The sequence below is a fragment of the Musa acuminata genome, chromosome BXJ2-4 (assembly GCF_036884655.1).
Source record: "Musa acuminata AAA Group cultivar baxijiao chromosome BXJ2-4, Cavendish_Baxijiao_AAA, whole genome shotgun sequence".
NCBI lineage: Eukaryota > Viridiplantae > Streptophyta > Magnoliopsida > Zingiberales > Musaceae > Musa > Musa acuminata.
The window spans coordinates 26,662,283-26,689,358 of NC_088341.1; the positions used below are offsets into that span (position 1 = coordinate 26,662,283).

Below are 27,076 nucleotides of genomic sequence, written 5' to 3' on the forward strand. Positions count from 1 at the left end.
CATCGGATGATCGACGAAAGTTCGCCGGAAACTCGCTGGAAGAAGCGAGTGACGCACCGAAGCAAGCTGCAGAATATGTCTTAGGAAATAATCGTAGTTAGCACTTTGATTAAGTTAGAAATGGGAGGTGATCCCATTAGCTTAATCTTGGGGCAATTGGGCCCCTGAAGAACTCAAATTGGGTCGAATGGTTCAACCCATTCGGACCCAGGTTGCTGTGGGAGGTGCAACCACCCAGGCAGGGAGGTAGCACCGCCCAGGCTATGTCTCCCAGCGAGACTGGGCGGTGCAACCGCCCCAGCCAAGAGGTGCAACCGCCCAGGGCTCAGTCTCCGAGCGAGACTGGGCGGTGCAACCTCCTCTGTCAGGAGGTAGCACCGCTAGAGCTCAAGTTTCGAGCTCTGCTAGGCGGTGCAACCTCTCTAGTCAGGCAGTGCAACCGCCTGAGCTTGGTCTTCGAGCTCTGGCAGAGAGGTGCAACCGCCCCTGACAGAGGTGGCATCGCCCAGAGGCTCAGTCTTCGAGCTCTGCCAGGCGGTGCAACCGCCCCAGTCAGGAGGTGCAACCGCCTGATCCCGGAATTCCGGGATTTGATCATTTTGAGCTCCAAATTTGAACTGGGTTGGGGCCTATAAATACCCCACCCATTCAGCACTGAAAAGATACAGACCTATACCGAATTCTTGATCTTTTCTGTGATTCTAAGAGCTCAAATTTGTGTAAAGTCCAAAAGTTCTCCTCTTTCTGTTCTTCAAGTCTTGAGTTGTAAAGAGAGGAGAGAAAGGTTCTGTAAGGGTTGTCTTCTGAGCCCGTCAAAAGGAGTGAAACTGTAAAAGGGCAGTTGGCCTTCGCCTATTGAAGGAAGGCCTCTAGTTGACGTCGGTGACCTAGTCAATGGAGGAAGCCAAAAGTGGAGTAGGTCAAGACTAACCGAACCACTCTAAATCTCTGGTTTGCTTTTATTTTGAGCACTTTATCATTACTGCAAACCTCCTACATAGCTACTGCTCTCTGCGCTTTTACGAACAAGTTTCTAAGTTCTGATCTTTCTGAATCTGCATTCAGACGTAAATCGATGTTTTCGTACGATCTTTACATTGTAGTTTACATTTACGTTTTGATTCTATTTATAACTGCAAACTGTCTTCTGCGCTTTTACGAACGAGTTTCTTTGCAGTTTACGTTTACGTTTTGATTCCATTTAGATGCAAACTGCGCTTAGACGCAATCTGCGCTTAGACGCAAACTGCGCTTAGACGCAATCTGAGCTTAGACGCAAACTGCGCTTAGATGCAAACTGTGCTTAGACGCAATATGCATTTAGACGCAAACTGCATTTAGACGCAAACTACATAAACTGCGCTTAGACGCAAACTGTGTTTAGACGTAAACTGCACTTAATCATAAGTAATCTTAGAATCGGGTTTTGCATCAAAATAGTTTTTATCGAACGAACGCAGCTTTCGTTTTTAATCGCTGAAAGATTTCCGCTACACTAATTCACCCCCCCCCCCCCCTCTTAGTGCTCTCGATCCTAACAATAATAGGGATTAGAATTGGGCCAACCCAATTAGGGGATAGTTGGGCCAAGTTTAGGCTGTGTTGGGCCAAGAGAAAGGCTCAAACAGTTACCAAACAGACTCAGTCTCAGTCTTCGAGACTATATCAGGCGGTGGTACCACCCAGACTCAGTCTTCGAGACTGTCTGGGCGGTGGTACCACCCAGACTCAGTCTTCGAGACTGTCTGGGCGGTGGTACCGCCCAGTGTCAGACTGTAGGCGGTGATACCGCCCGTACCTTGAAATTTCGGGTGTTTGAATTTTGGGCTCCAAATTTGAATCCATTTGGGGCCTATAATTATCCTAGCTATTCTTGCATGGATTAACAAGAAATATTGAGCAAAACCCTATGATTCTAAAGTTGTAAACTTTAGAAAGTTGAGTTCCCTCCTCCCAAAGCTTAGAGAGAGTTCTAAGGGAGGTGTGAGAGGAATACCTTGTAAAAGAGGGTTGTAAAAGTTTGTCTCCTAAACCTGTGAAAAGGAGAAGAGGGGTGTAAAAGGGTAGTTGGTCTTCATCCATTGAAAGAAGACCCATAGTGGATGCTGGTGGCCTTGACGGAAGAGGAATCGACAAAGTGGATGTAGGTCACGACGACCGAACCACTCTAAAATCTGGTTTACATTTCCTTTGAGCAATTTACTTTAAACTGCAAACCATTTTACTTGCTTACTGCTTTCAAGTCAAGCATATTTTCGAGATCGGTTTTCAACGAACGAGAAAATTTCAGAACCGATGTGATTTTTACCGCTGTACTAATTCATCCTCCCTCTTAATGCCGACCCCGTTTCTAACAGTCCCTCTTTCATCAAAGTAGGGACACGTTATTCTCAATAACATATATAGGAATTGTCCAATTGTTATGTTTGACGATTCGTTAATTCTCAAGGGAAATCACTCTACCTATTCTTGGCAAGAAAATAAAATCATCTCATATTAGTCGTATCTATATCGGAATGAAATAATATATTGAAACATATCAATTTATCTTTCAAACATCTTGTATAATATCAATTAGTCATCAAATAACTTGAACCATAGCTCAATCGATCCAATTTGACTCAATTTAACTATAACATAACTAAACTAGTCTCTAATTCACATTTAATCAATTTATAGCTAGATTAGTATAATTTGAATTAGATTGAGTTCAATTCAAGTTAAATAAATTTGAAAAAGTCAAGTCAGTTTGGAATCACTGATCTAAATTAATCAAATTTGATTTAGTTTAATCAATATTTCAACCCAAATCAAATGAAGCAAGAGTAATGGGTTAGACTACTTAATACTAGGCTTGGTGGGATCAGCCCATGTACATTGGTTATTTGTATTGCACATAGCTATACATCAACTATACCAAGTTGAGCCAGCCCAGAGCCCATAGATTGGTCATATGCACTAGGCATAATTGCTTATGTTAGGCTGGGTTGAGCTAGCATACAGCTTCGAGCTTGACCTATGGGTTGGCTCCAGCGTGCTAATTGATTTCAACCTGATTCTAACTAATTCCCTCAATTCCAAATTATGACATAATAAAATTATAATCAAAATATTTATTCATTAGATTAAGCAGTTAAATATTACTCAATTCATAAGCATTAAAATTATAATAAAAAGATTTATTTAAAATATTTATTCATTAGCATTGATTGGATTGACAAGCTCAAACTTCAAGAAAGATGTTTATCTAATAATTTTATTTAATATTTTTTGATCCTTCAACGGTGGATGTATTATTCCACGACATTTCAGTTCTATCAACTAATAGAAAATAAATTCTAGCAATCCTAATGCTCATAGTAATCGTAAAAAAAAAAATATTTAAAAAAAATATGTTGAATGAAATGCACAAGAGTATAACCCTCAAATCAACTGAAATTAGAATATATGTTAATGATTGGATATAGAGCCCAACAGATCATTTAATAATGAAAATTTGTTTGACACATCAATTATAGAAGCAATCGAAATGTCCATTAGGAATTGACTTAAGGTATTGCTTAATTTATGTCATTATGTATGTAAAACTAAGTAAGCAATGACAAAAAAAAAAAATCATACAATATTAAAAAAAATAATTAAAATATTCATAATATTTAAAAATATTTGACAAAAGCTAGTTTTGGAATGGAATCGGGAATCGATTGAGTTTCGGTTTCATATTTCATAGAACCAAAATTATGGATTTTGGAACAGGAACTACTAAGTCCAAAATCTAGGTTAAGCCTATCTAATAGGATCTTTCACTTATTTCTCTCTCTATTAGTTTCTTGGTTCTCTTATTTTCCTTTTAAAAACTAATTTGACTTTAAGGTTCAAACCAATAAGATCCAACCCGTTCTGATACAAAGCTAAAAATTTTACAGATAGATGGTGGACATCAATAATTATAGAGATAATTGAATTTTATAGAGAAGAAAGAATAAATAAACTAAAAACTCTGTATCCAAAGGATTTCATTACTTATATATTTATCGAGGGTATATGACAAAGACAAATCTTAATTAAGATTTTTACACCAAAATTTTACTTAATTATAAAATTTACGTTAATATTCAAACACGGGAATGGAAAGGATAGTTTGCGCTAAAATGGGGAAGAAAAATGAGAATATCCTGTTCCAACATCAAATTGGAAATAATGGTTGCCGTTCTTATTCTCATTCCCTATTCCGTATTTGCTTAAACTCATTGCGAAATAGACTTTGTAATTGTAACACGGAATAGTGAACTCTAAGAATCATATAAATGGAACATTGGCAGTATTCTTAGAGAAATGAAACATTCATGTTTTATTGCTTTTCGAGAGATGAACAAGAAGATGCTCCAAACAAGGAGGAAGAGAGAGAACTAACTACATGTAACACTTGTTTGGCACCAATATGGGACTAGTCCAACAAGTCAACGTTATTCAACGTATGTAAATACTACAAGTCAAACACATATATATGGTATCTTAGTTCGCAAACTTGGACTTTATGGCGGTGACAACCTTCTGATCCACCTGAAAAGCTTTGGCCAGCACATCGTCGGGAATCGCCGGCGTCGATCCGAACAGGGTAGTGGAGGCGATCACCACCCCCGGGAGCTGGCTGTCGAAGGTGGTGATGGCGAGCGCCTTCTTCGTTCCGACGTTGTATTGGAAGTGAATGAGGCCCTTGGGCACCACGAACATCTCGCCGGGATTCAAGACCTTGGAGAAGAACTGGTTGTTGGTGCTGACGAACCCCACCAGCAGTCGACCCTGGAGGAGGATGATGAGCTCTGTGGCTCTCGGGTGGCTGTGGGACGGGTTGACGCCGCCGGGGGCGACATCGACACGGTTCATGGAGACGCCGAGGGTGTTGAGTCCCGCGAAGCTGAGGACGTTCGCAGGGGTCACGCTGGAACCGAAGATGTTGCTGGTGTTGCCCTCGTTGGACAGCCCGGCGAAGAAGAAGTCGTCGGACGTGACGTTGGAGGCAGGCTTGCACGGGAACCCATTGACGACCACGCCAGTAGCTCCGAAGTCGGCGACGCAGAAGTCCTGCAGAGGGTGAGGGTCGGCGCGGGTCGATGCAAGGAGGAGGGTGAAGGAGAGGAAGAGGACAAAGGACTGTGCAGCACACCGCAACTCCATTCTCAGATGGTGGTTTATGTTGATGGTGATGAGAGGAGGGTGATGCATGTATGGTTTGTATATATAGTAAGAATAGATTTGAAGGAGTCATTGTAACTTTTAGCTTGCTTGTCGCAACCAACCTCTTCTGAAATCGACAGAATAATCAGTCATATTGATAAGGTTAATGGAATAGTCATATGATTGATTCATTGCATAGAATAAGGAATGGGTCTCAATAATGGACTTTCAAGGCTGAACAAGAAGCTTAATCTAATGCGTATATTGCTACTATCAACCAAGTCATAGCTATCTTTCCTTGTTGTTGGGGTGTAACTTTACTATATTATTTCCTCTGTTGATTGTATACCATCACGCGTTTATATGTAATATAGTATACAATGTTCATAGTATTATCAGTTCTCCAGTGCAATTAAACTAGGAGTCTTAATCTGAAAACGATTATGATAAGTCCTATCCTATTAAGGACAGGACTTGTGTACACCCCAAGTCTGATATGTATAATAGCAGCAAGGGATTCTAATCAGGTTTGTTTTATTAAAATATTTTGAGTTCTTTTTATTATGTTTGACTTTCTCTGTCTTTTTTTTATTTTAATTTTGTGATATACATGATATTTTTTATTAGTGATGTTAAGTAGAAGCATAGGCATCACCATATGATCTTTGTTGCCTGTCTCGTTTAAGAAGATCATTATTTGATATGCAGCATAAAGATGAAAACTTGTTTCGAAATCAATATTTATAAGAGATTTTGAAGGAGGTTCTTATATAGTCAAAGCCATGAAAGAAATGTTGGAGAGGAAGAAGTTCTATACACTTTCAAAATTAAAAATAATTATACAGATCCATAATTAAAAAATATATCAGAATATCAATGTAAGATTAACATGATTCAATATATCTATAGAAAAATAAAATATAATGAGACCAATAAGTATGCATGGTGATTTAAAGTAATGATAATTTTTGGATAATTTATAGTTTATTGAGCTTGATGATTTATATGATTTTTGTATTGCTTTTCGATTATAAATAATGAAGTATGACCTTTGTATGAAAGCCTTGAACGTGAAATCAATCACAAAATTTAGAACTAAAAGAACTTGAGCTATCTTTAATCTTATAGGAATTTATCTACGTTGCTTTCATTGAATTTTTTGAAAAGTGATTTTGATGATGATTTTGGATTCCTTTTCGTATGATTCATTTTAATAATGGGATTATCTATCCAATCGAATCATTTATCGATGTTGTGACTTGAGATGTATTTTATATAAAATATTTTTTCTTGATTCACGTATGATTTACTTGTCTAAGAGAAGATTTATCTAAATGAATCTAGATTCTTGACATTAATAATTTGATATTTATTTGAATCAGGATATCTTATTTGATCTCCTATGATTTTAGTCGTTATTTACTAAAAAAGAGATTTGTCAAGATAAATCATTCACGAATTAATTTTTCATATTAACATCCTTCATGTCATGATTTTTATATGACTTCTTTGTAATTATGATTTGTATATCTCATAATATAATTGAATCATTAATGAAAAAAAGGAGAGATTAATGAATCTATCTATGTCTTTTTTATGAATCTCTTGAAAATTATTTTAATTTGATGATTTGAATTTGATTGAGCTTTATCTTGATTTTTTGAGATTTATAACTTGAGATTTCTTATGCATGAATCAAAATATTATATCATTTAATCTCCTATGTTTCTTTTTTCTATTTATAAAAGAAGAGATTTGTTGAAATAAATCATGTCTTGTGGTTCATGATTTGATATTAATATCTTTCATGTCATGATTTATTATTGATATTCCTTTGTATTCATAAATTGTATATCTCATCACCAAATTAATTTTTTTTTATGATGACTTGAACATTTACACCATTATGTTCTTCCCTTCTTCTTTCTTGTTTACAATGACAAAAGGGGGAAAGAAAATAGCTAGCATACCAAGAGAACTAAATTTGTTATCTTGAATGATAAACTTAGACATGTTAGATCTCTCAAATGTATAAATTCTTCTTATACATTTTTCGGATTATGATCTTGATTTCTCGATTTTTAGACTTGAATCTTCTTTTTGAATCAAGATTGTATCCCTATCATTCCTTCTATATACAAAAGAAGAGATGTCAAAAATCATGACTTGATCTTTTATTTTTGATGATTGAAATAATGATTGGAATATTGATGTAAATTTGTTGTTTATCTTTGTCATGTTTTGAAAATTATTGTAAAGGAAAAAAGAATTACAAAATTGTATTCTTTCCTTTTTTTTTACAATGACAAAGGGGGCAATAAAATATGCTAGCTTACATGATGATATATGCAAGAAGAAGCTAAAACTTATTAGTTTGCATATCGTAAAGAGAGCAAAACTTGCTAGCTTGCTCATATCAAAAGAGAAGTAAGAAGTGCTATCTTGCAAATCTCAAGAGTAACAATGTTGCTCAGCTACACATTTCAAAAAGATACAAAAGCATACTATCCTGTACATTTCAAAAATTACTAGCTCAAGATACAAAATTTAGAAACTTTCCTATTGCAAAAAGAAGAGAAACTCACTAGCTTGAATGTTCTAAAGTGATGAAAATTTTGCTAAATAGCTATGCATTCATGTCTCTAAAACTTGATAGTTGTACTTCTCCTTTTTGTTGATGACAAAGGGAGAGAAGATATGATGATATGAGAATCATACATGGTAGGATGTAATATACTTTGATATTTTTAATGTCATGATGATTTGAAATATTTATTATGTTGTATGCAATATTATGATTGGTTCTTTCAATATTCATGAAGCATGCAATGATCAAATATTAATGATTAAATTTTCTTTGACTTGAATTCAACTTGAATTCAAGGTTGTATCAATATGGCATATTGATAGGGGAAATTTAGTTTAAACTCCGTCATCAATTGGTTATCATCATAAAAAAGGGGGAGATTGTTGAATCTCATTTTTTGATGATGAAATTAATTGATGTGTTTGTTATCTAGTGTGCGTTTAAGTGACGCAGGAAGCTTCGATCAGGGAGAGATAATTAAATGCAGGAAGAATCATGTTGGGCCGGAATGGAACATATCAGAAGATTGAATATCGAGTCGGAGGATCGGTCGACATATTGACAGAAGGCTTTGGGCTAAGAAGAGTAAAAATTACACTAAGGAAATTAAAATTACAGAGATCAACTAGCCGATTAGGCAATAGGCGCAAGAGAGGACGATGCGCTAAAGAATCGAACGAGACGTCGATGAATCAATAACAAACTGGACAATATTTGATTTGTTTTGTAATAATTGTCTAGATCGAAGTAGGTTTTAGGTGTAATTGGGTTAAAATTGAGCCAACACAATTAGGGACTAATTGGGCCTAAGTTTAGGTAATGTTAGGCTAAGTAAAAGGCCCAAATAATGATCTAATAGGTGAAACTATCGTGGCATAATCTTCGATGCTATGTCAGGCAGTGGTACCGTCAGTTTGGGTGGTGGTATTGCCTAGACACAGTCTTTGAGAGACTGTCAAGCGGTGGTACCGCCAGATTGGGTGGTGGTACCGTCTAGTGTTAGTTTTGCAGGTAGTGGTACCGCTAGTACCCCAAAAACCAAGGATGAGGCTCTTTTAGGCTCTAAGTTTGAATCCACTTGAGGCCTATAAATACCCCCCTCATCCCTGGTTAACATACATAAGCACAGAGAACTTAAAAGTGATAAAACGCTATAGCAATCACTTGAGAAATCCCCTCCTCTAGTCCTAAAGTTTAGAATTCTATTTAGGAAGGAGTGAGTGCTTGTAAAAGGTTGTCTCCTAAACCTTTGAAGAGGAGAAGAAGGGTGTAAAATGATAGTTGATCTTCGCCCATTGAAGGAAGATCGTTAGTAGATGCCGATGGCCTCGACGGAAGAGGAATCAGGAGTGGATGTAGGTCACGACGACCAAACAATTATAAAATTTGGTTTGCATTTCTGCTTTGCTATTTATATTTATTGTAAATTACCATAATTCCTCATTACTTTAACTGCACACTCTTACAAATGTGTTTCAAGTTAACATCTTTTCCAAAATCAATTTTAATCGAATGAAAGATTTTTGAACCGACATAATTTTATCCGCTGCACTAATTCTAGTGCCGACTCGATCCTAACAAATCATGTATAAGATTTTAATATCATCATCATACTTCTCCCCTTTTGTCATCAATAAAAAGGAGAAGTGCATCTAGTTAGTTTTTGAGATATGTAAGTTTTACAATATATATAAGTTAGCAAATTTTTCATCACTTTACAACATGCATAATCACCAAATCATCATTAATTTAAAAGATGTGCAAGATTGTAAATTTTACAAGTTTATACTTTTGCTTTAAGGTAGTACTTGTTAGGATCGAGAGCACTAAGAGGGGGGGGGGGTGGGTGAATTAGTGCAGCGGAAATCTTAAAGCGATTTAAAACCAAAAGCTGCGTTCGTTCAATAAAAACTATTATGATGCAAAAACTAATTCTCAGTTTGTATCTAAGTGCAGTTTGCGTCTAAGCGCAGATTGCGTCTAAGCGCAGTTTGACGTCTAAACGCAGTTTTACGTCTAAACGCAGATTTACGTCTAAACGTAGTTTTACGTCTAAACGTAGGTTTGCGTCTAAACTCAGTTTACGTCTAAAACGTCTAAACACAGTTTGGACAGTTTTACGTCTAAACGCAATTTTACGTCTAAACGCAGATTTACGTCTAAACGCAGTTTTACGTCTAAACGCAGATTTACGTCCAAACTCAGTTTACGTCTAAAACGTCTAAACACAGTTTGAGCAGTTTTACGTCTAAATGCAATTTTACGTCTAGATGCAGTTTCAAAGGGAGCTGAACTTTAGAAGCTGGTTCGTAAGAGCGCAGAAGACAGTTTTGCAGAATGTAAACGTAAACTGCAATGTAAATATCGTACGAAAACACTGGTTTACGTCTGAAAACAGATTCGGACAGATCAGCACTTAAAGACTTGTTCGTGAAGGCGTAGAAGACAGTTTTGCAGAATTAAAACGTAAGCGTAAACTGTAATGTACGAAAACACCGATTTACGTCTGAATGCAGATTCGGAAAGAACAGCACTTAGAACTTGTTCGTAAAAGCGCAGAGAGCAGTAGTAATGAAGGAGGTTTGCAGTAAGGATAAAGTGCTCAAAAGTAAATGCAAACCAGAGATTTAGAGTGGTTCGGTCAGTCTTGACCTACTCCACTTTTGGCTTCCTCCACCGACGAGGTCACCGACGTCAACTAGGGGCCTTCCTTCAATAGGCGAAGGCCAAACTGCCCTTTTACAGTTTCTCTCCTTTTGACAGGCTCAGGAGACAACCTTTACAGACCTTTCTCTCCTCACTTTACAACTGAAAACTTGAAGAACAGAAGGAGGAGACTTTAAGGCTTTACAACACTTTTGAGCTCTTAGAATCACAGAAAAGATCAAGATTTCGGTGTAGGTCTTTTTCTTTTCAGTGCTGAATGGGTGGGGAATTTATAGGCCCCAACCCAATTCAAATTTGGAGCTCAAAACAATCAAATCCCGGAATTCTGGGATCAGGCGGTTGCACCTCTTGACTGGAGAGGTTGCACCGCCTGGCAGAGCTCGAAGACCGAGCTCAGGCGGTGCCACCTCTCTGCCAGGGAGGTTGCACCGCCCAGTCTTGCTCGAAGACTGAGCTCAGGCGGTGCCACCTCTCTGTCAGGGAGGTTGCACCGCCCAGTCTCGCTGGAAGGCCTAGCCCAGGCGGTGCCACCTCCTGGCCTGGGCGGTTGCACCTCCTGGTGCAATCAGGGTCCGAATGGTTCATTCCATTCGGCCCAATTTCAGTCTTTCAGGGGCCCAATTGCCCCAAGATTAAGCCAATGGGATCACCTCCCATTTTCCAACTTAATCAACATGCTAACTACGATTAAATCTAAGACAATTTCTGCAGCTTTGCTTCGGTGCGTCAATCGCTCCTTCCGGCGAGTTTCCGGCGAACTTCCGTCGATCATCCGATGAACCCTCGGTGATGCTCCTGCGGACTTCCGGCAAACTCCTGGACTTTGCGATGATCCACTTGGCAAGTTCCGACGAGCTTCGCTTGGCAAGCTTCTGGACTTCTCGGATCTGTTCTCGCAGAACTTCCGACGACCGTCCGAACTTCCGTCGAACTCTCGAACTTCCAACGTGATCATGAATTTGACTCCGGCGCAACTCCGGCTGCTTGTCTAACTTTTATCGTAGTTAATCCTGCACACTTATCTCAACACATATATTAGACAACAAATGACAATTGACTTCATCATCAAAATCCGAGATTCAACAATCTCCCCCTTTTTGATGATGACAATCAATTGATAATGGAGTTATCCTTAACTCCCCCTGTCTATATGCCATAGTTGAGATAAGTCAACCTTGAATTCAAGACCTAAGAATTCAAGTGACGTATTGATAAGTTAGATCAGTTAAACTTATCAATACTCCCATCATGATACTCATCATGATGTATCTCTTCAAGGATGATGTCAAGGCTTGACATACATCATCAAGTTTGTATGATTGTGTTTGTAACTATTCATCATGTAGTTTGAACATTATCATATAAAGCTGTGAAACACTATTACATGATGCACACATTTGAAATATTCTATCAAGTTTTGCATTTTCTTCACATGATAAGATATCAACTCAGGGCATAATGCAAACTTTAGCACATGTTCATATATCTCTTGGTGATGCAAGGATGGCATAATCATAGCAGTGTTTATAGCATCATTCATAGTATTTTTAATCATGGCAGTGTTTATCAATACATATATATCTCCCCCTTTGTCATCAACAAAAAGTATAGTAATCATGATACCAGAAAATAATAATAGCAAGCTTATAGAGAAATTTTACATAGATTGCTTTAAATACTTCTTCCCCTTTGTGTTATAATCCATTGTCTATGTAAAGATTTTGCAGGATGGAATACATACACATGAATCACTTCATCAAATCTATTTCAGAAACTCATTTTTTATGAAAGTGTACGAGAAAATCTGTTTCATAAATAAGATACATTCGGACAAGATTTTGTTGCAGATAATCATGGAAATCAAGTGATTTGATCATACAATATAGTCCGAAAAAAAAAAATGATTTTAACAAATTTATCTGTTCGGACACATCAACATTCCTAATTCTGAATCAAGGCACAAGGTTTTCAAAACTTTTAGTTTCAAAGCACAACATTCTTAATCACATACCAAGCAGTAATGATACCATAAAAATCTGAGATAACTTTTACCACAATGTGCAAGATATATGTTTACCACGATAGATGTTTACAGCCAGCACATCAGGAGTGAGTAAGAAGTTTACAACAACAACAGGTGTTCAACAAGTTCATTGATGAGGTGGAAAATTAAAGTGCCTAAACAAGGAGTCAAATTGACTATGAATTTGCTGCAGCTCAGATAGGATTTGATCTTGTCGTTGTTCAATCCGTTCTTGTCTCTATTCGAATCGATCCATTCGAATCCCAATTTCTTCGATGGATGTATGAGTTTGCTCAACTGTATGTGTTTCCTCAAAGGGAAGGGTCGGAGGAGATTGGGTACCCCTAAATACTAGTGTTTCCGGTTCTGGTTCAGGTTGAGGGTGATCAGTCCTTCTAGGGATTCTAACCCAGTTACCGTTTCTATAGTAACATCTTAGTCGGTGAAGTAGATTTTTGTTTATTATGCTGAATCGATCTACTTTCATTACTTCTTCTTCTGGTGGTATTAGAATGTCGTAAGCTTTCATTATTCTTGTGATTATACCACCATATGGGAGCATCATATCTTTCTTAGATAATTCTAACATATTTTGTTGAATAAGATAGCCAAGACAGATGTCATGTGCCTTCATGATTAAGTACATAGTTCCTAATTCTAATTGACTTATTTCATCATGATGGTATTGTTTAGGAAGAATTATACTAGTCATGATATAATGAAGTATCTTAGTGTTCAAAGGCAATAGATGTTCACAACTTTTAGGAACTAATGCTATGTTAGGATTGTCAAAGATTGTTCCTAAGGCTTCAACATAGGATGTTCCAATACTTTCATCATCCCATGATCCTCTAAAGTAGAGTCCTATGCTTTTTATGGGAATGCCTATCATATCACAAATGAACCTATCAGTGATTGAGATGTGTTGTCCCAAAAGATAGGTGGACATCCTTCCTTCATCATCTATTTGTATGTTATTGTAAAATAATCTAACAAGCCTAGGATAGATGGGTTCGTTAATCTGCAAGATTGGAAGTAGACCTAGGTTTGCAAACCATTGGATAGTCTCTAAGTCTCTTAGTTCATTTAGATCTAAGTATTTTCCCTTACTGATACATCTAAGTTCGAAAGAGGAAAATTTTTCAGCATGGTATTTCGAATCGAAAAGAGTGAAATCAAACTCTTCAACTAATCTCCTCTTTCCCTTGTCCCTTGAGGATCTTCTAGATCCCATAGCTACTGCTGTTTAGAGGGATGATAATGAGCTAGAGTAAATGAAGAACAAAACAGAATTTAAGAGCTTCTTAGAGAGTACCTTTGTGAAATCTTCAAGAGAAGGAAGGATTCTTGATGTTTTGCTCCGAAATGGGAGGTATTTGGAAGGCTTAGAGGAGTGAAATGGGAATGGAGGAGACTTGGAAGAGTAGAGGAGGAAATGGGAGTGAGTTGGGGTCGGTTCCATAGCCGGCCCTAGTGTGGGTTAAAAAAGGCAGAGTTGCGGGCGGTTGCACCTCTGGCTGGAGCGGTGCAACCTCTGGCAACTCGTGTCAGCCGGAGGTGCCACCGCCAGCTGGAGAGGTGCCACCGCCTGCAGCCAGTGAACACCTAATGTGTTTTGATCAGGGAGCCTTTGCCTTGAGGAGAGTTTGTTTCTTACGTGGTTTCGTATGAGTTTTTATTTAAGGAAGAAGCTCTTGTATGATCAAGATAGATCTTTTAACGTGCATATGTCATACGTATGTTGATAGTTTGTTTGGTATCCCTTTTCAAGATCATGACATATTTAGTTTCTTCATGATACAAGAATTAATTCGTAGATGATAGTGTTGACGGGTTCGAAGATCAAAGGGATATGTGAATTCGGATATCATATGCTTCTAATAAAGTTGTATCCAAATCGTATTTGTGATTTCATAACTTCCACTTGTTACTTAAGCATTGCGAGTTCCTTTTTGACTCTTGGTTTATGACTATCGAGAGTCAAGGAGCAGAACATTATTTCTTGCTCCAGCCTAAAATTTTAATGTTTTTATAGGAAGGGATGATTTTTAGGAACCCATTTGCTTTTGGGTGCCTCATAAATAGATCTATATTTTCTATCATGTTGCATAGAGTTTGTCATGGTTCCTTTAGGAACCCAAATCAATTTGTTTGGACTTATTTTCTTGAATGGACAACAATGTGTCTTGTGTCCAGATTTGCAACAAAAGTTGCACTTGGTTTGGTGTTGAACATGCAAGATGGGGCCTTTTATGAAGGTGGTTGGATTTTGGTGCGGACTTCTCACAAATCCAATTCCACTCCTTTTTGGAACGTGACCCTTGTTTGTAAGGATCATGTTCAATGACTTGCTACCAACCTCGAATTTCTTCAAGGTGTCCTTAAGTAGCAAGTTTTCTTTTTGGAGAGTTTCTAGATCATGGCATTTTATGCATGGGCTTAACTTATCATGATGTTCAGCATTTAACTTATCGAAATTACAAATAAGACTATCATGCTCCTTTTTTAGCAATTTGTATTTACTACTAATAGTCTTGCACTCATCAAACAGTTCATGGAAAGCATTTAATAATTCATCGAAGGATAAATCTGCATCTATTGAATTTGTTACCTCATCTTCGATGGCCATTAAGGCGTAATGAGCAACTTGCTCGGTGTTGGACTCCTCTTCCTCAGATGCGCTCGAATCATCCCATGTTGCTTGGAGCGCCTTCTTCTTTGTTGTTCTTTTCTTGACTTGGGGACAATCACTCTTGTAGTGTCCCAGCTTTTTGCATTCATAGCAGATTACTTGGTCCTTTTTGGGTTCAAGTTTATTTTTTGCATCATTCTTAAACTTGTTTCTTTTAAAGAACTTTTTAAACTTTCTTGTTAGAAGTGCCAAGTCATCATCACAGTCCTCATCACTTGAGTTTTCTCTCAAGTGGCATTCTGAAGTTTTGAGTGCCATATCCTTCCTGTTCTTTGGAAGGATGTCTTCTTGCTCTTCATGAGCTTTACAAGTCATTTCGTAGGTCATTAATGACCCGATTAGTTCTTCAAGAGGGAAATTTCGCAGATCTTTTGCTTCTTGAATAGCGGTGACTTTAGGATCCCAACTCTTAGGAAGGGATCTTAGTATCTTATTAACAAGCTCAAAATCCGAAAAGCTCTTTCCGAGTCCTTTTAGACCGTTGACGACATCCGTGAAATGGGTAAACATGTCGCCAATGGTTTCACTCGGTTTCATCCGAAAAAGTTCGAAAGAATGTAACAGCAAATTGATTTTTGACTCTTTTACTCTACTTGTGCCCTCATGGGTCACTTCGAGCGTGTGCCAAATATCAAACGCAGTTTCACAAGTTGAAACACGGTTAAACTCGTTTTTATCAAGTGCACAAAATAAGGCATTCATAGCCTTTGCATTAAGAGCGAAAGCCTTCTTCTCCAAATCATTCCAATCGATCATTGGAAGAGAAGACTTTGAAAAACCATTCTCGACAAGATTCCAAAGATCAATGTCCATAGAAATAAGAAAGATTCTCATTCGGGTCTTCCAATAGGTGTAGTCCGTCCCATTAAACATGGGTAGACGTGTAATGGAATGGCCCTCTTGGTTTCCGGCGTAAGCCATCTCTCTTGGGTTTTGATCCTTTTGAGAGCTAACCGGGCTCTGATACCAATTGTTAGGATCGAGAGCACTAAGAGGGGGGGGGGTGAATTAGTGCAGCGGAAATCTTAGAGCGATTTAAAACCAAAAGCTGCGTTCGTTCAATAAAAACTATTATGATGCAAAAACTAATTCTCAGTTTGTATCTAAGTGCAGTTTGCGTCTAAGCGCAGATTGCGTCTAAGCGCAGTTTGACGTCTAAACGTAGTTTTACGTCTAAACGCAGATTTACGTCTAAACACAGTTTTACGTCTAAACGCAGTTTTGCGTCTAAACTCAGTTTACGTCTAAAACGTCTAAACACAGTTTGGACAGTTTTACGTCTAAACGCAATTTTACGTCTAAACGCAGATTTACGTCTAAACGCAGTTTTACGTCTAAACGCAGATTTACGTCCAAACTCAGTTTACGTCTAAAACGTCTAAACACAGTTTGAGCAATTTTACGTCTAAATGCAATTTTACGTCTAGATGCAGTTTCAAAGGGAGCTGAACTTTAGAAGCTGGTTCGTAAGAGCGCAGAAGACAGTTTTGCAGAATGTAAACGTAAACTGCAATGTAAATATCGTACGAAAACACTGGTTTACGTCTGAAAATAGATTCGGACAGATCAGCACTTAAAGACTTGTTCGTGAAGGCGTAGAAGACAGTTTTGCAGAATTAAAACGTAAGCGTAAACTGTAATGTACGAAAACACCGATTTACGTCTGAATGCAGATTCGGAAAGAACAGCACTTAGAACTTGTTCGTAAAAGCGCAGAGAGCAGTAGTAATGAAGGAGGTTTGCAGTAAGGATAAAGTGCTCAAAAGTAAACGCAAACCAAAGATTTAGAGTGGTTCGGTCAGTCTTGACCTACTCCACTTTTGGCTTCCTCCACCGACGAGGTCACCGACGTCAACTAGGGACCTTCCTTCAATAGGCGAAGGCCAAACTGCCCTTTTACAGTTTCTCTCCTTTTGACAGGCTCAGGAGACAACCTTTACAGACCTTTCTCTCCTCACTTTACAATTGAAAACTTGAAGAACAGAAGGAGGAGACTTTAAGGCTTTACAACACTTTTGAGCTCTTAGAATCACAGAAAAGATCAAGATTTCGGTGTAGGTCTTTTTCTTTTCAGTGCTGAATGGGTGGGGAATTTATAGGCCCCAACCCAATTCAAATTTGGAGCTCAAAACAATCAAATCCCGGAATTCTGGGATCAGGCGGTTGCACCTCTTGACTGGAGAGGTTGCACCGCCTGGCAGAGCTCGAAGACCGAGCTCAGGCGGTGCCACCTCTCTGCCAGGGAGGTTGCACCGCCCAGTCTTGCTCGAAGACTGAGCTCAGGCGGTGCCACCTCTCTGTCAGGGAGGTTGCACCGCCCAGTCTAGCTCGAAGACTGAGCTCAGGCGGTGCCACCTCCCGGCTGGGGAGGTTGCACCGCCCAGTCTCGCTGGAAGGCCTAGCCCAGGCGGTGCCACCTCCTGGCCTGGGCGGTTGCACCTCCTGGTGCAATCAGGGTCCGAATGGTTCATTCCATTCGGCCCAATTTCAGTCTTTCAGGGGCCCAATTGCCCCAAGATTAAGCCAATGGGATCACCTCCCATTTTCCAACTTAATCAACGTGCTAACTACGATTAAATCTAAGACAATTTCTGCAGCTTTGCTTCGGTGCGTCAATCGCTCCTTCCGGCGAGTTTCCGGCGAACTTCCATCGATCATCCGATGAACCCTCGGTGATGCTCCTGCAGACTTCCGGCAAACTCCTGGACTTTGCGACGATCCACTTGGCAAGTTCCGACGAGCTTCGCTTGGCAAGCTTCTGGACTTCTCGGATCTGTTCTCGCAGAACCTCCGACGACCATCCGAACTTCCGTCGAACTCTCGAACTTCCAACGTGATCATGAATTTGACTCCGGCGCAACTCCTGCTGCTTGTCTAACTTTTATCGTAGTTAATCCTGCACACTTATCTCAACACATAGATTAGACAACAAATGACAATTGACTTCATCATCAAAATCCGAGATTCAATAGTACTTTTGCTTATCTTGAGATTGTAAGCTAGCAATTCTTGGTGATATTCAAGATAACAAGTTCTTTATTCTCTTTTGAGAAGTGCAAGCTAGCAATTTTGCATCCTAGCAAGTTTTTTTTTTTATTGTAATTTGTAAGCTAGCAAATTTAGTAAGTTTTACATCATTTTAGAACATGCAAGTAAACAAATTTTACTCCCCCTTTGTCACTGTCAAATAGCAGGGAAGAATACAATATTGTAATTTTTTTCCCTTTACATCAATTTCCAAAACATGACAAAGATAAAGTATCATTTTTAATTCAATATATTTGTGCATCATTATAGTTTCAAATTAAAACATGCATAATTTCAAAACCTTATATTTCATCTTTACTTCATGTGTAATACCAAAAATAAATCAATCATCACTATGAGAATATCATACATAAAACTCAAGCATTCATGATACATCATTTTGGGTATAACATTCATGATGCTAAAACATTAAAATTTTTAAGCATTTATATTTTATGCATTAAAACAATATTTTGATCATAATACCAAACATTCATCATTTCTCCCACTAAAGAATTAATGATACCAAACATTAAATCAACATTTTTAAGCATTTATCACTTCATGATTGTTGGTACCAAACATTCATTATTTATTTTCTCCTACTTTGTCATAAGAAAAAAGGAGAATCATTCAACAATGCAAGTGTTTGAAAGCATGTCAAGTAAGTTTTACACCAATTTATCCAAGCTAGCAAACTATCTCCCTTAATGTGCAAGTTTGCAAATTTTGCCTTTCTAAGCACTGTGCTTTTCTTGAGATGTGCACGCTAACAATTCTTTCTCCCATTTTATCATAGGCAAAAAGAGGAGAATAGCACAAAGGTATAAATATTCAAGTCATCACATGGAAGATATCAAAAAAAACTTGGTGATGAGATATACTTCATGAATACAAGGAATTATACAAAGAAAAATCATATCATGTAAGATGAGATCATGTGAATACTAAAAGATATATTTTATTTTGATAAATCTCCTCTTAAATAATCAAAAGAAAATCTTAGGAGATCAAATAGTAAAAGATCTTCAAAAGAAATTTGAAGTCATGAATTTTGAAAAAGATATTCTCTTTAGTAAACAACAAAAGAATTGTAAGAGAACAAATAATAAATGATCTCGATTCATACATAAGAATTCTTGATATTCATATAGAAAATATCCTCTTAAGAAAATACCAAGAGGAATCATAAGAGGACAATTAAAAAAAATCTTGATTCATAATAAATCTCAGTTTATAGATATCAAGTGAAAGAATTAAGTTTCGTTTGGATGAATCTCTTCTTTAGCGAAAGAAAAAATCTTGATTCATAGAAAACTTTCAAGTTGTAGTCAAAAGAGCAATTTAGATAATTTTTCTCTTTAGTAAATGTAGCAAATGTAGTTTTTTCTTTAGCAAATTTAGATAGATATCAAGTTGTAGTCAAAAGAATCAACAACAAAACAATTTTGTTGTTGCAAAAAGAGACATAAGAGATCAAATGAGAGATCTTGATTAATATAAGAAAAATCCCAAGTTATAATTTTGAGAAATCAAGATCATGATATAGATAAAATTCATTCAAATTCATAATCATCAAAATCACTTTCATAATTCAAGAGATTCAAAATATAAATTGATTCGTCACTAAGGATCTCTACGACGAAAACACAATTAGATAGAGATTTTTTGAAAAAACATGCATTCTCATCTTTTTGTTTCAATTTAAGTGATTTGATTTCTTATAAATATGCCTGTCTTTTATGACAAACATAAATATGTATCATCGTTTAAAACCGAAAGACAAAGACAAGATTCATCACAAAAATCACCAGGACTTCAAATCATCATGCATAATTAAATTATTAAGCATGGTACTAAAACTTTTAACATTTTTATTATGTCTTACATCATTATGCATTATTAAATCATCAAATATGATTTTATTAAACATAAAGCATTTTCAATCAAATTCAAAATCATTTTGTTTATAATGTATTTTTCTTTTTAAATGAATATAACTTTTCATGCTTAGTGCTAGGAGTTAACATGCAATTTTCATGCTCAAATTTTTATTTTTATATATATAATTTTTCTAAACTAATTTAAAAGTAACTCATGAAATGCATCAAGTTATTCCAAAATAAGGTAAACACATTTTGGGTGAGTTACATACCTCATTGTGAAAGGCCACCTCATCTTTGTTGGTTTGCTCCTTATCTTTAGATGCACTCAATTCGTCCTTGAGTGTTTCCTTCTTCTTTGGTAATTTCTTCTTTAGTTTTATATATTTATCTTTGGAGTGCCCCGGCTACCTGCGTTCATAGCAAGTAGTTATGTCCTTTTTAAGTTTGTTTTTATTCTTTAATTCTTATTTAATAAACTTTTTAAGCTTTATTGTTAAGAGTTCAAAGTCATCATCACTTGAGCTTTTGCTCGAGTGGTCTTCTTGAGTTTTAAGTGTCAAATCTTTCCTATTCTTTGGAAGGTTCTCAAGTTCATTATATTCATCATGTGCATTGTACATCATTTCATATATCATCAATGAACCAATAAATTCTTCTGGTGAAAAAATATTTAGGGTTTTTTATTCTTGTATTGTCATTACTTTCGAATCCCAATTTTTAGAAAGAGATCGTAAAACTTTATTAACAATTTTAAATTTGAAAAACATTTGTTAAGAACTTTTAAACCATTGACGACATCCGTAAAACGGGTGTACATGCCTCCAATGATTTTGCTTGGTTTCATATGAAACAATACAAAATCATGTATCAAAAGATTTATCTTAGAATCTTTAACTCTACTAGTGCCTTCGTATGTGATTTCAAGAATGTGCCAAATATTATGCCAAGTTTCACAAATAGAAACCCGATGAAATTTATTTTTATCCAAAGCACACAACAAAACATTCATAGCTTTGATATTCATAGGTTTATGAGGCAACCTTTAAGTTCTAAACTTTTACACCCCTCTTCTCTTTTTCACAGATTTAGGATACAACCTTTTACAAGCAATCAGTCCTCCCTAAACAGAATTCTAAACTTTAAAACAAGAGGAGGGTATTTCTCAAGTGATTGCTATAGTGTTTTCTCACTTTTAAATTCTTTGTGCTTGTGTATTCTGAGCAAGGATGAGAGAGGTATTTATAGGCCCTAAATAGATTCAAACATGGAGCCTAAAAGAGTCTCATCCCTGGTTTTTGAGGTACTAGCGATACCACTGTCTATGTTGGGCGGTACCATCGCATGCAGCACTAACACTGGGCGGTGCCACCACCCAGTCTTGCGATACCACCACATGACACAGTCTCGAAGATTGTGTTTGGGCGGTATCACCGCTTGACATAGTCTCGAAGACTATGTCTAGGTAGTACCATTGCCTGGCATAGTCTCGGAGATTGTGCCACGAATAGTTCCACCTGTTCGGTTACTTGTTTGGGCCTTTCACTTGGCCCAACATAGCTCAAACTTGGGTCCATTTGGTCCCTAATTGAGTTGGCCCAATTCCAACTCAATTACACCTAAAACCTATTTCGATCTAGACAATTATTACAAAGCTAAATCAAATATTATTTGGCATGTCATTGGTCCATCGACACCTCGTCCAATTCTTTGGCGCATCATCCTCTCTTGGCATGTCATTGACTCTGGCGTAACTCCTACTGCATGTCTTACTTCCATCATAGTTAATCCTGCACACTTATCTCAACATATGGATTAGATAACAAATGACAATTGACTTCATCATCAAAATTCGAGATTCAACAATCTCCCCCTTTTTGATGATGACAATCAATTGATAACAGAGTTAACCTTAACTCCCCCTATCTATATGCCATACTTGAGATAAGTTATTCTTGAATTCAAAGCCTTTGAATTCAAGAGACCTATTGATAAGTTAAGATCGTTTAACCTTATCAATACTCCCATCATGATTCCTATCATGATATATCTCTCTAAAAATGATGTCAAGGCTTGACATCCATTTTCAAGTTTTACATTTCAAATGTGAAAGATAGTAATCGAAGCAATTCATCATATGGTAAGATATCAACATGTAAAATTACGATGTAAGCTTTTGATATCTTAACATAATGCAAACATTTCAAGTGTTTAGCAATCATAAAATTTCATCACATGGTAAGATATCAATTTGTATAATTGCGATGTAAGCTCTTGATATCTTAACATAATACAAACATTTCAAGTGTTTAACAATCATAGCATTTCATCACATGGAAAGATATCAATCTATATAATTGCGATATAAGCTCTTGATATCTTTTTAAAATTCAAATATAGCAATCATAGCATCAATTTACCAAATATTTTGATACAAGCATTTGATATCTTAACATAATTCAAATATGGCAATCATAGCAATTCTATTATCAATTTACCATGTATTTCTCCCCCTTTGTCATAATAAAATGGAGAATGATTTAAGCAAGTTTTAAGCATAAGTGCGGTAATGATTCATGTCATAACTAGGTTCATGTCATTTTTCAACAATGAGTGATAGGATACCAATTATACAAATATCTCAAGGAAAACATGACATGAAGATAGCTTTCATTACTTCTTTCTTTTTATTTGTCATTATCTTTTTGCATGAAAGAGGAAAGCCATTTGAGAGCTTACTTGAATGAAGTTAAAATCCTCAAGAGATTAAATCATGCTTCATTTTTACAAGGATCAAGATTTTTACATGTAAATTAAATCCTTACAAGTATTAAAAAATCTTTCTTTAAGAAGAAATTCATAAGAAGGAATCATTTCATCAAATCCATTTCTCGAAAAAATATTTTTCACACGATAACTCGATGAGAGATGCATTTGTTAATTGATTCCATATGTCAAAAATCAATGATATGAAACAAACTCGATATGATATATGCTTATGAAAGCTGCATTAAGTCCGGAAGAGAATAATATATCGTTAGGATCAAGAAAATCCAAAAATGAAATTTAATACATTCATGCATTCAGACAAGTTTTTGCTATAGATTTTCAAACACAATCATGAAGATAAAACATGCTTATTATCATGAAAATTTTTGTATCCAAAATATATAATTTCCAACATGTTATTAAGGTATGTAATCATGTAAAATTCTCATCATAGCAATTAAGTGAATGACTTAAGAACGTTCAAAAAATGATTTTAATAAGTTCATGCATTTGGACACATCAACATTCCCAATTCTCTTCTAATGAAATCAAATTATTCTTCACTTATAGGCTTTGTAAAAATATCAGCTAGCTGATGTTTAGTATCAATAAACTCTATAATTACATCATGATTAGTGATATAATCTCGTATAAAGTGATGTCTAATATCAATATGTTTGTTCTTGAGTATTGAATGAGATTCTTTGTTAAACATATTACACTTGTGTTATCACATTTAATAGGAATATTTTTAAGATGAACTTTATAATCTTCTAAGATGTTTTTCATTCACACAACTTGTGCATTGCATGCACTAGCTACAATATACTCAGCTTTGGTTGTTGATAGTGCAACCGAGTTTTATTTCTTAGATGACCAGGAGACAAGGATATGTCCCAAAAATTGACATGTTCCTGATATGCTTTTTCTATCTAGTCTACACCTAGCAAAATCCGCATCAACATTAGCAATTAACACAAAATTCTCAGTTTTTGGATACCATATTCCTAGATTTATGGTAACTTTAAGATATCTAAGTATTCTTTTAACTACTTTTAGATGAGATATCATAGGGTTCGATTGAAACCTAGTACAAAGTCCTACACTAAACATGATATTTGGTCTAGTTGTAGTAAGGTAAAGTAAACTTCCTATCATACCCCTATAAGTTTTTTGATCGAAGCTTTCTTCACTTTCATCAACTTCTAACTTAGTGGAGGTGCTCATAGGAGTGTTGATAGCTTTTGAGCTATCCATATTAAATCTTTTAGCAAATATAAAGCATATTTAGTTTGACTAATAAAGATGTCATTGTTTAGTTGCTCAATTTGTAAGCCAAAGAAGAAGGTTAATTCTCCCATCAAACTTATTTCAAATTCGAGACTCATAGTTTTAGCAAAAGATTCACATCCATTTGAAATAATTTAAAATTATTATTACTAGCATAGGTAAGGAGCTTCCTTATGGCTTCTAATCGAGCCACAAGAGCGAAGGTTTCTTCATAATCAATAACTTCTTCTTGGTTGAAACCTTTGGCCACTAATCTAGCCTTGTTTATAACCACGATACCATATTCATCTTGCTTGTTTCTAAAGACCCATTTAGTACTAATAACTAAATGGTCATTTGGCCTAGGAACAAGCTTCCACATGTTATTTCTCTCAAATTGATTTAACTCATCTTGCATGGCGATAATCCATGAATCATCTTTCATGGCTTCGTCAATACATTTTGGTTCAATTTGGGAGAGAAAAGCGGTGTTGGCATAAAACTTTTTAAGAGAAGAACGTGTTTGAACCCCCTTAGATGTGTCTCCTAGGATTATCTCCTTAGGATGAGCATCTACATACTTCCAATCCTTGAGTAAGGATGTTTCGGAAGCGAATGCATCCAAGTTACTAGTTGGAGAAGGGTTTCATTTAAATTCAAAGAATCGAAATTAACATCATCATCCAAATCATTTTTCTTGATTTCGAAAATCTTATTGAAAACTACATTAATGGATTCTTCTATAATTAAAGTTCTTTTATTGAAGATATGAAAAGCTTTAAAAACCAAAGAATAACCAAGAAAATTTTCTTCATCGGATTTAGCATAAAATTTTCCTAAGGCATCTTTTTCATTCAAGATAAAACACTTACACCCAAAAATTTTAAAATATGAAACATTGGGTTTTTTGTTATTTCACAACTCATAGGGAGTTTTGGTGAGTAAGAGTCTTACTAGAGCTCTATTCAAAATATAGCATGCAGTGTTTACGGCTTCGGCCCAAAAATATTTGGGTAGGCTATATTCATTCAACATGATTCTCCTCATTTCTTATAAATTTCTATTTTTTCTTTCTACTACTCCATTTTGTTGAGGATTTCTTGGAGTAGAGAAGTTGTGATTGTATCCATTAAATTCATAAAATTCTTAAAAATCACGATTTTGAAATTCACCACCATGATCACTTCTAATTGATGAAATCATAGAACCATTTTTACTTTGAACAAGTTTACAAAACTTGGTGAAATATCTATAGCATTAATTTTTGTGTTTCAAGAAATAAGTCCATGTATATCTATTATAGTTATCTATAATAACAAAGGCATATTTGCTATCTCCTAGGCTTGATGTAGAGATTGGTCTGAACAAGTCCATATGGATCAATTGTAAGGGTCTAGAGGTGCTTATTTGATTCTTAGATTTGAAACTTCCCTTAATTTGTTTTCCTAATTGACAAGCATCGTACACATTATCTTTGATGTACTTGAAATGTGGAATTCCTCTTACAAGTTCTTTGGATGATATTTGAGTAATTAATTTCATGCTAGCATGACCTAATCTCCTATGCCAAAGCCAAGCATCCTCATTCAAAACCAAGAAATATATTTTATTATAAAGATCATTCATGTCAATGGTGTATACGTTATTTTATTTTAATGCAATCATAGATGTATTTTTGTGTGGTTTTTCAATGATGCAAGCATTAGATTCAAATTTGATAATATATCCTTTATCATATAATTGACTAATACTCAAGAGGTTATGTTTTAAACCATCAACTAACAAAACATATTCAATAAAGAAGTTGGATTTATTACCTATGGTTCCTTTGCCAATGATTTTACCCTTGTTGTTGTCTCCGAAGGTGCATAGCCTTCGTCTATGCTAGTGAGCTTAGAGAATTGAGATGGATCTCCAGTCATATGTCTTGAGCATCTATTATCAAGGTACCATCTCTTGCTCCTAGCTTATGATGGTGTATATTTCTACAAGAAATGATGATTTTTAGGTACCCATTCACTTTTGGGTGCCTCAAAGACTGATCTAAATCGTTTATCATGTTACATAAAATTTATCATGGTTCCTTTAGGAACCCAAATTAATTTGTTCAGACTAACCTTCTTGAATGGACAATGATAAGTTCTATGTCCATGTTTGCAACAAAAGTTGCATTTACCCTGATGCGAAACATGCAAGATAGGGCCTTTAATGAAGTTGGTTGGATTTTGGTGAGGACTTCTCACAAATCCGATTCCACTTCTTTTAGGAACGTGACCCTTATTTATAAGGATCATATTCAAAGACTTGCTACCAACCTCGAATTTCTTCAAAGTGTCTTTAAGTAGCAAATTCTCCTTTTAGAGAGTTTCTAGATCATGGCATTTTACACATGGAGCTAAACTATCATGATATTCAATTTTTAATTTATCGAAATTACTAGTAAGACTATCATGCTCCTTTGTTAGCAATTTGTATTTTCTACTAATTATTTTGCATTCATCAAATAAGTCATGGAAGACATTTAAAAATTCATCAAAAGATAAATCTGCATCAATTAAGTTTGTTACCTCCCCTCCGATGGCCATTAGGGCGTAATAAGCAACTTGCTCGGTGTTGGACTCCTTTTCTTCGGACACGCTTGAGTCATCCCACGTTGCTTTGAGCATCTTCTTCTTTGGTGTTCTCTTCTTAGCTTGGGGACAATCACTTTTGTAGTATCCCGACTTCTTGCATTCATAGCAAATAACTTGGTCCTTTTTGGGTTAAAATTTATTTTTTGTGTCATTTTTAAACTTGTTTCTTTTAATAAATTTTTTAAATTTCCTTGTTAGAAGTGCTAAGTCATCGTCAAAGTCCTCCTCACTTGAGTTTCCTCTCTAGTGGTCTTCTAGAGTTCTAAGTGCTATATCATTCTTGTTCTTTAGAAGGACGTCTTCTTGCTCTTCATGAGCTTTGCAAGTCATTTTGTAGGTCATTAATGA

At 36.1% G+C, this 27,076-nt stretch overlaps 1 protein-coding gene across 1 annotated transcript; it reads right to left on the bottom strand.

Moving 5' to 3' along the window:
* Positions 1–4,327: 4,327 nt before the first annotated feature.
* On the bottom strand, positions 4,328–5,225 carry LOC135609067 (germin-like protein 3-8). The gene has a single exon (XM_065102155.1). It carries the CDS (start codon positions 5,176–5,178, stop codon positions 4,516–4,518), a length of 663 nt encoding a protein of 220 aa, XP_064958227.1. The 5' UTR covers positions 5,179–5,225; the 3' UTR covers positions 4,328–4,515.
* Between the last annotated feature and the right edge of the window lie 21,851 nt (positions 5,226–27,076).

Excerpts from the sequence above, each read along its gene's own strand:
- LOC135609067 (XM_065102155.1), bottom strand. The coding sequence starts at position 5,178 with ATGGAGTTGCGGTGTGCTGCACAGTCCTTTGTCCTCTTCCTCTCCTTC.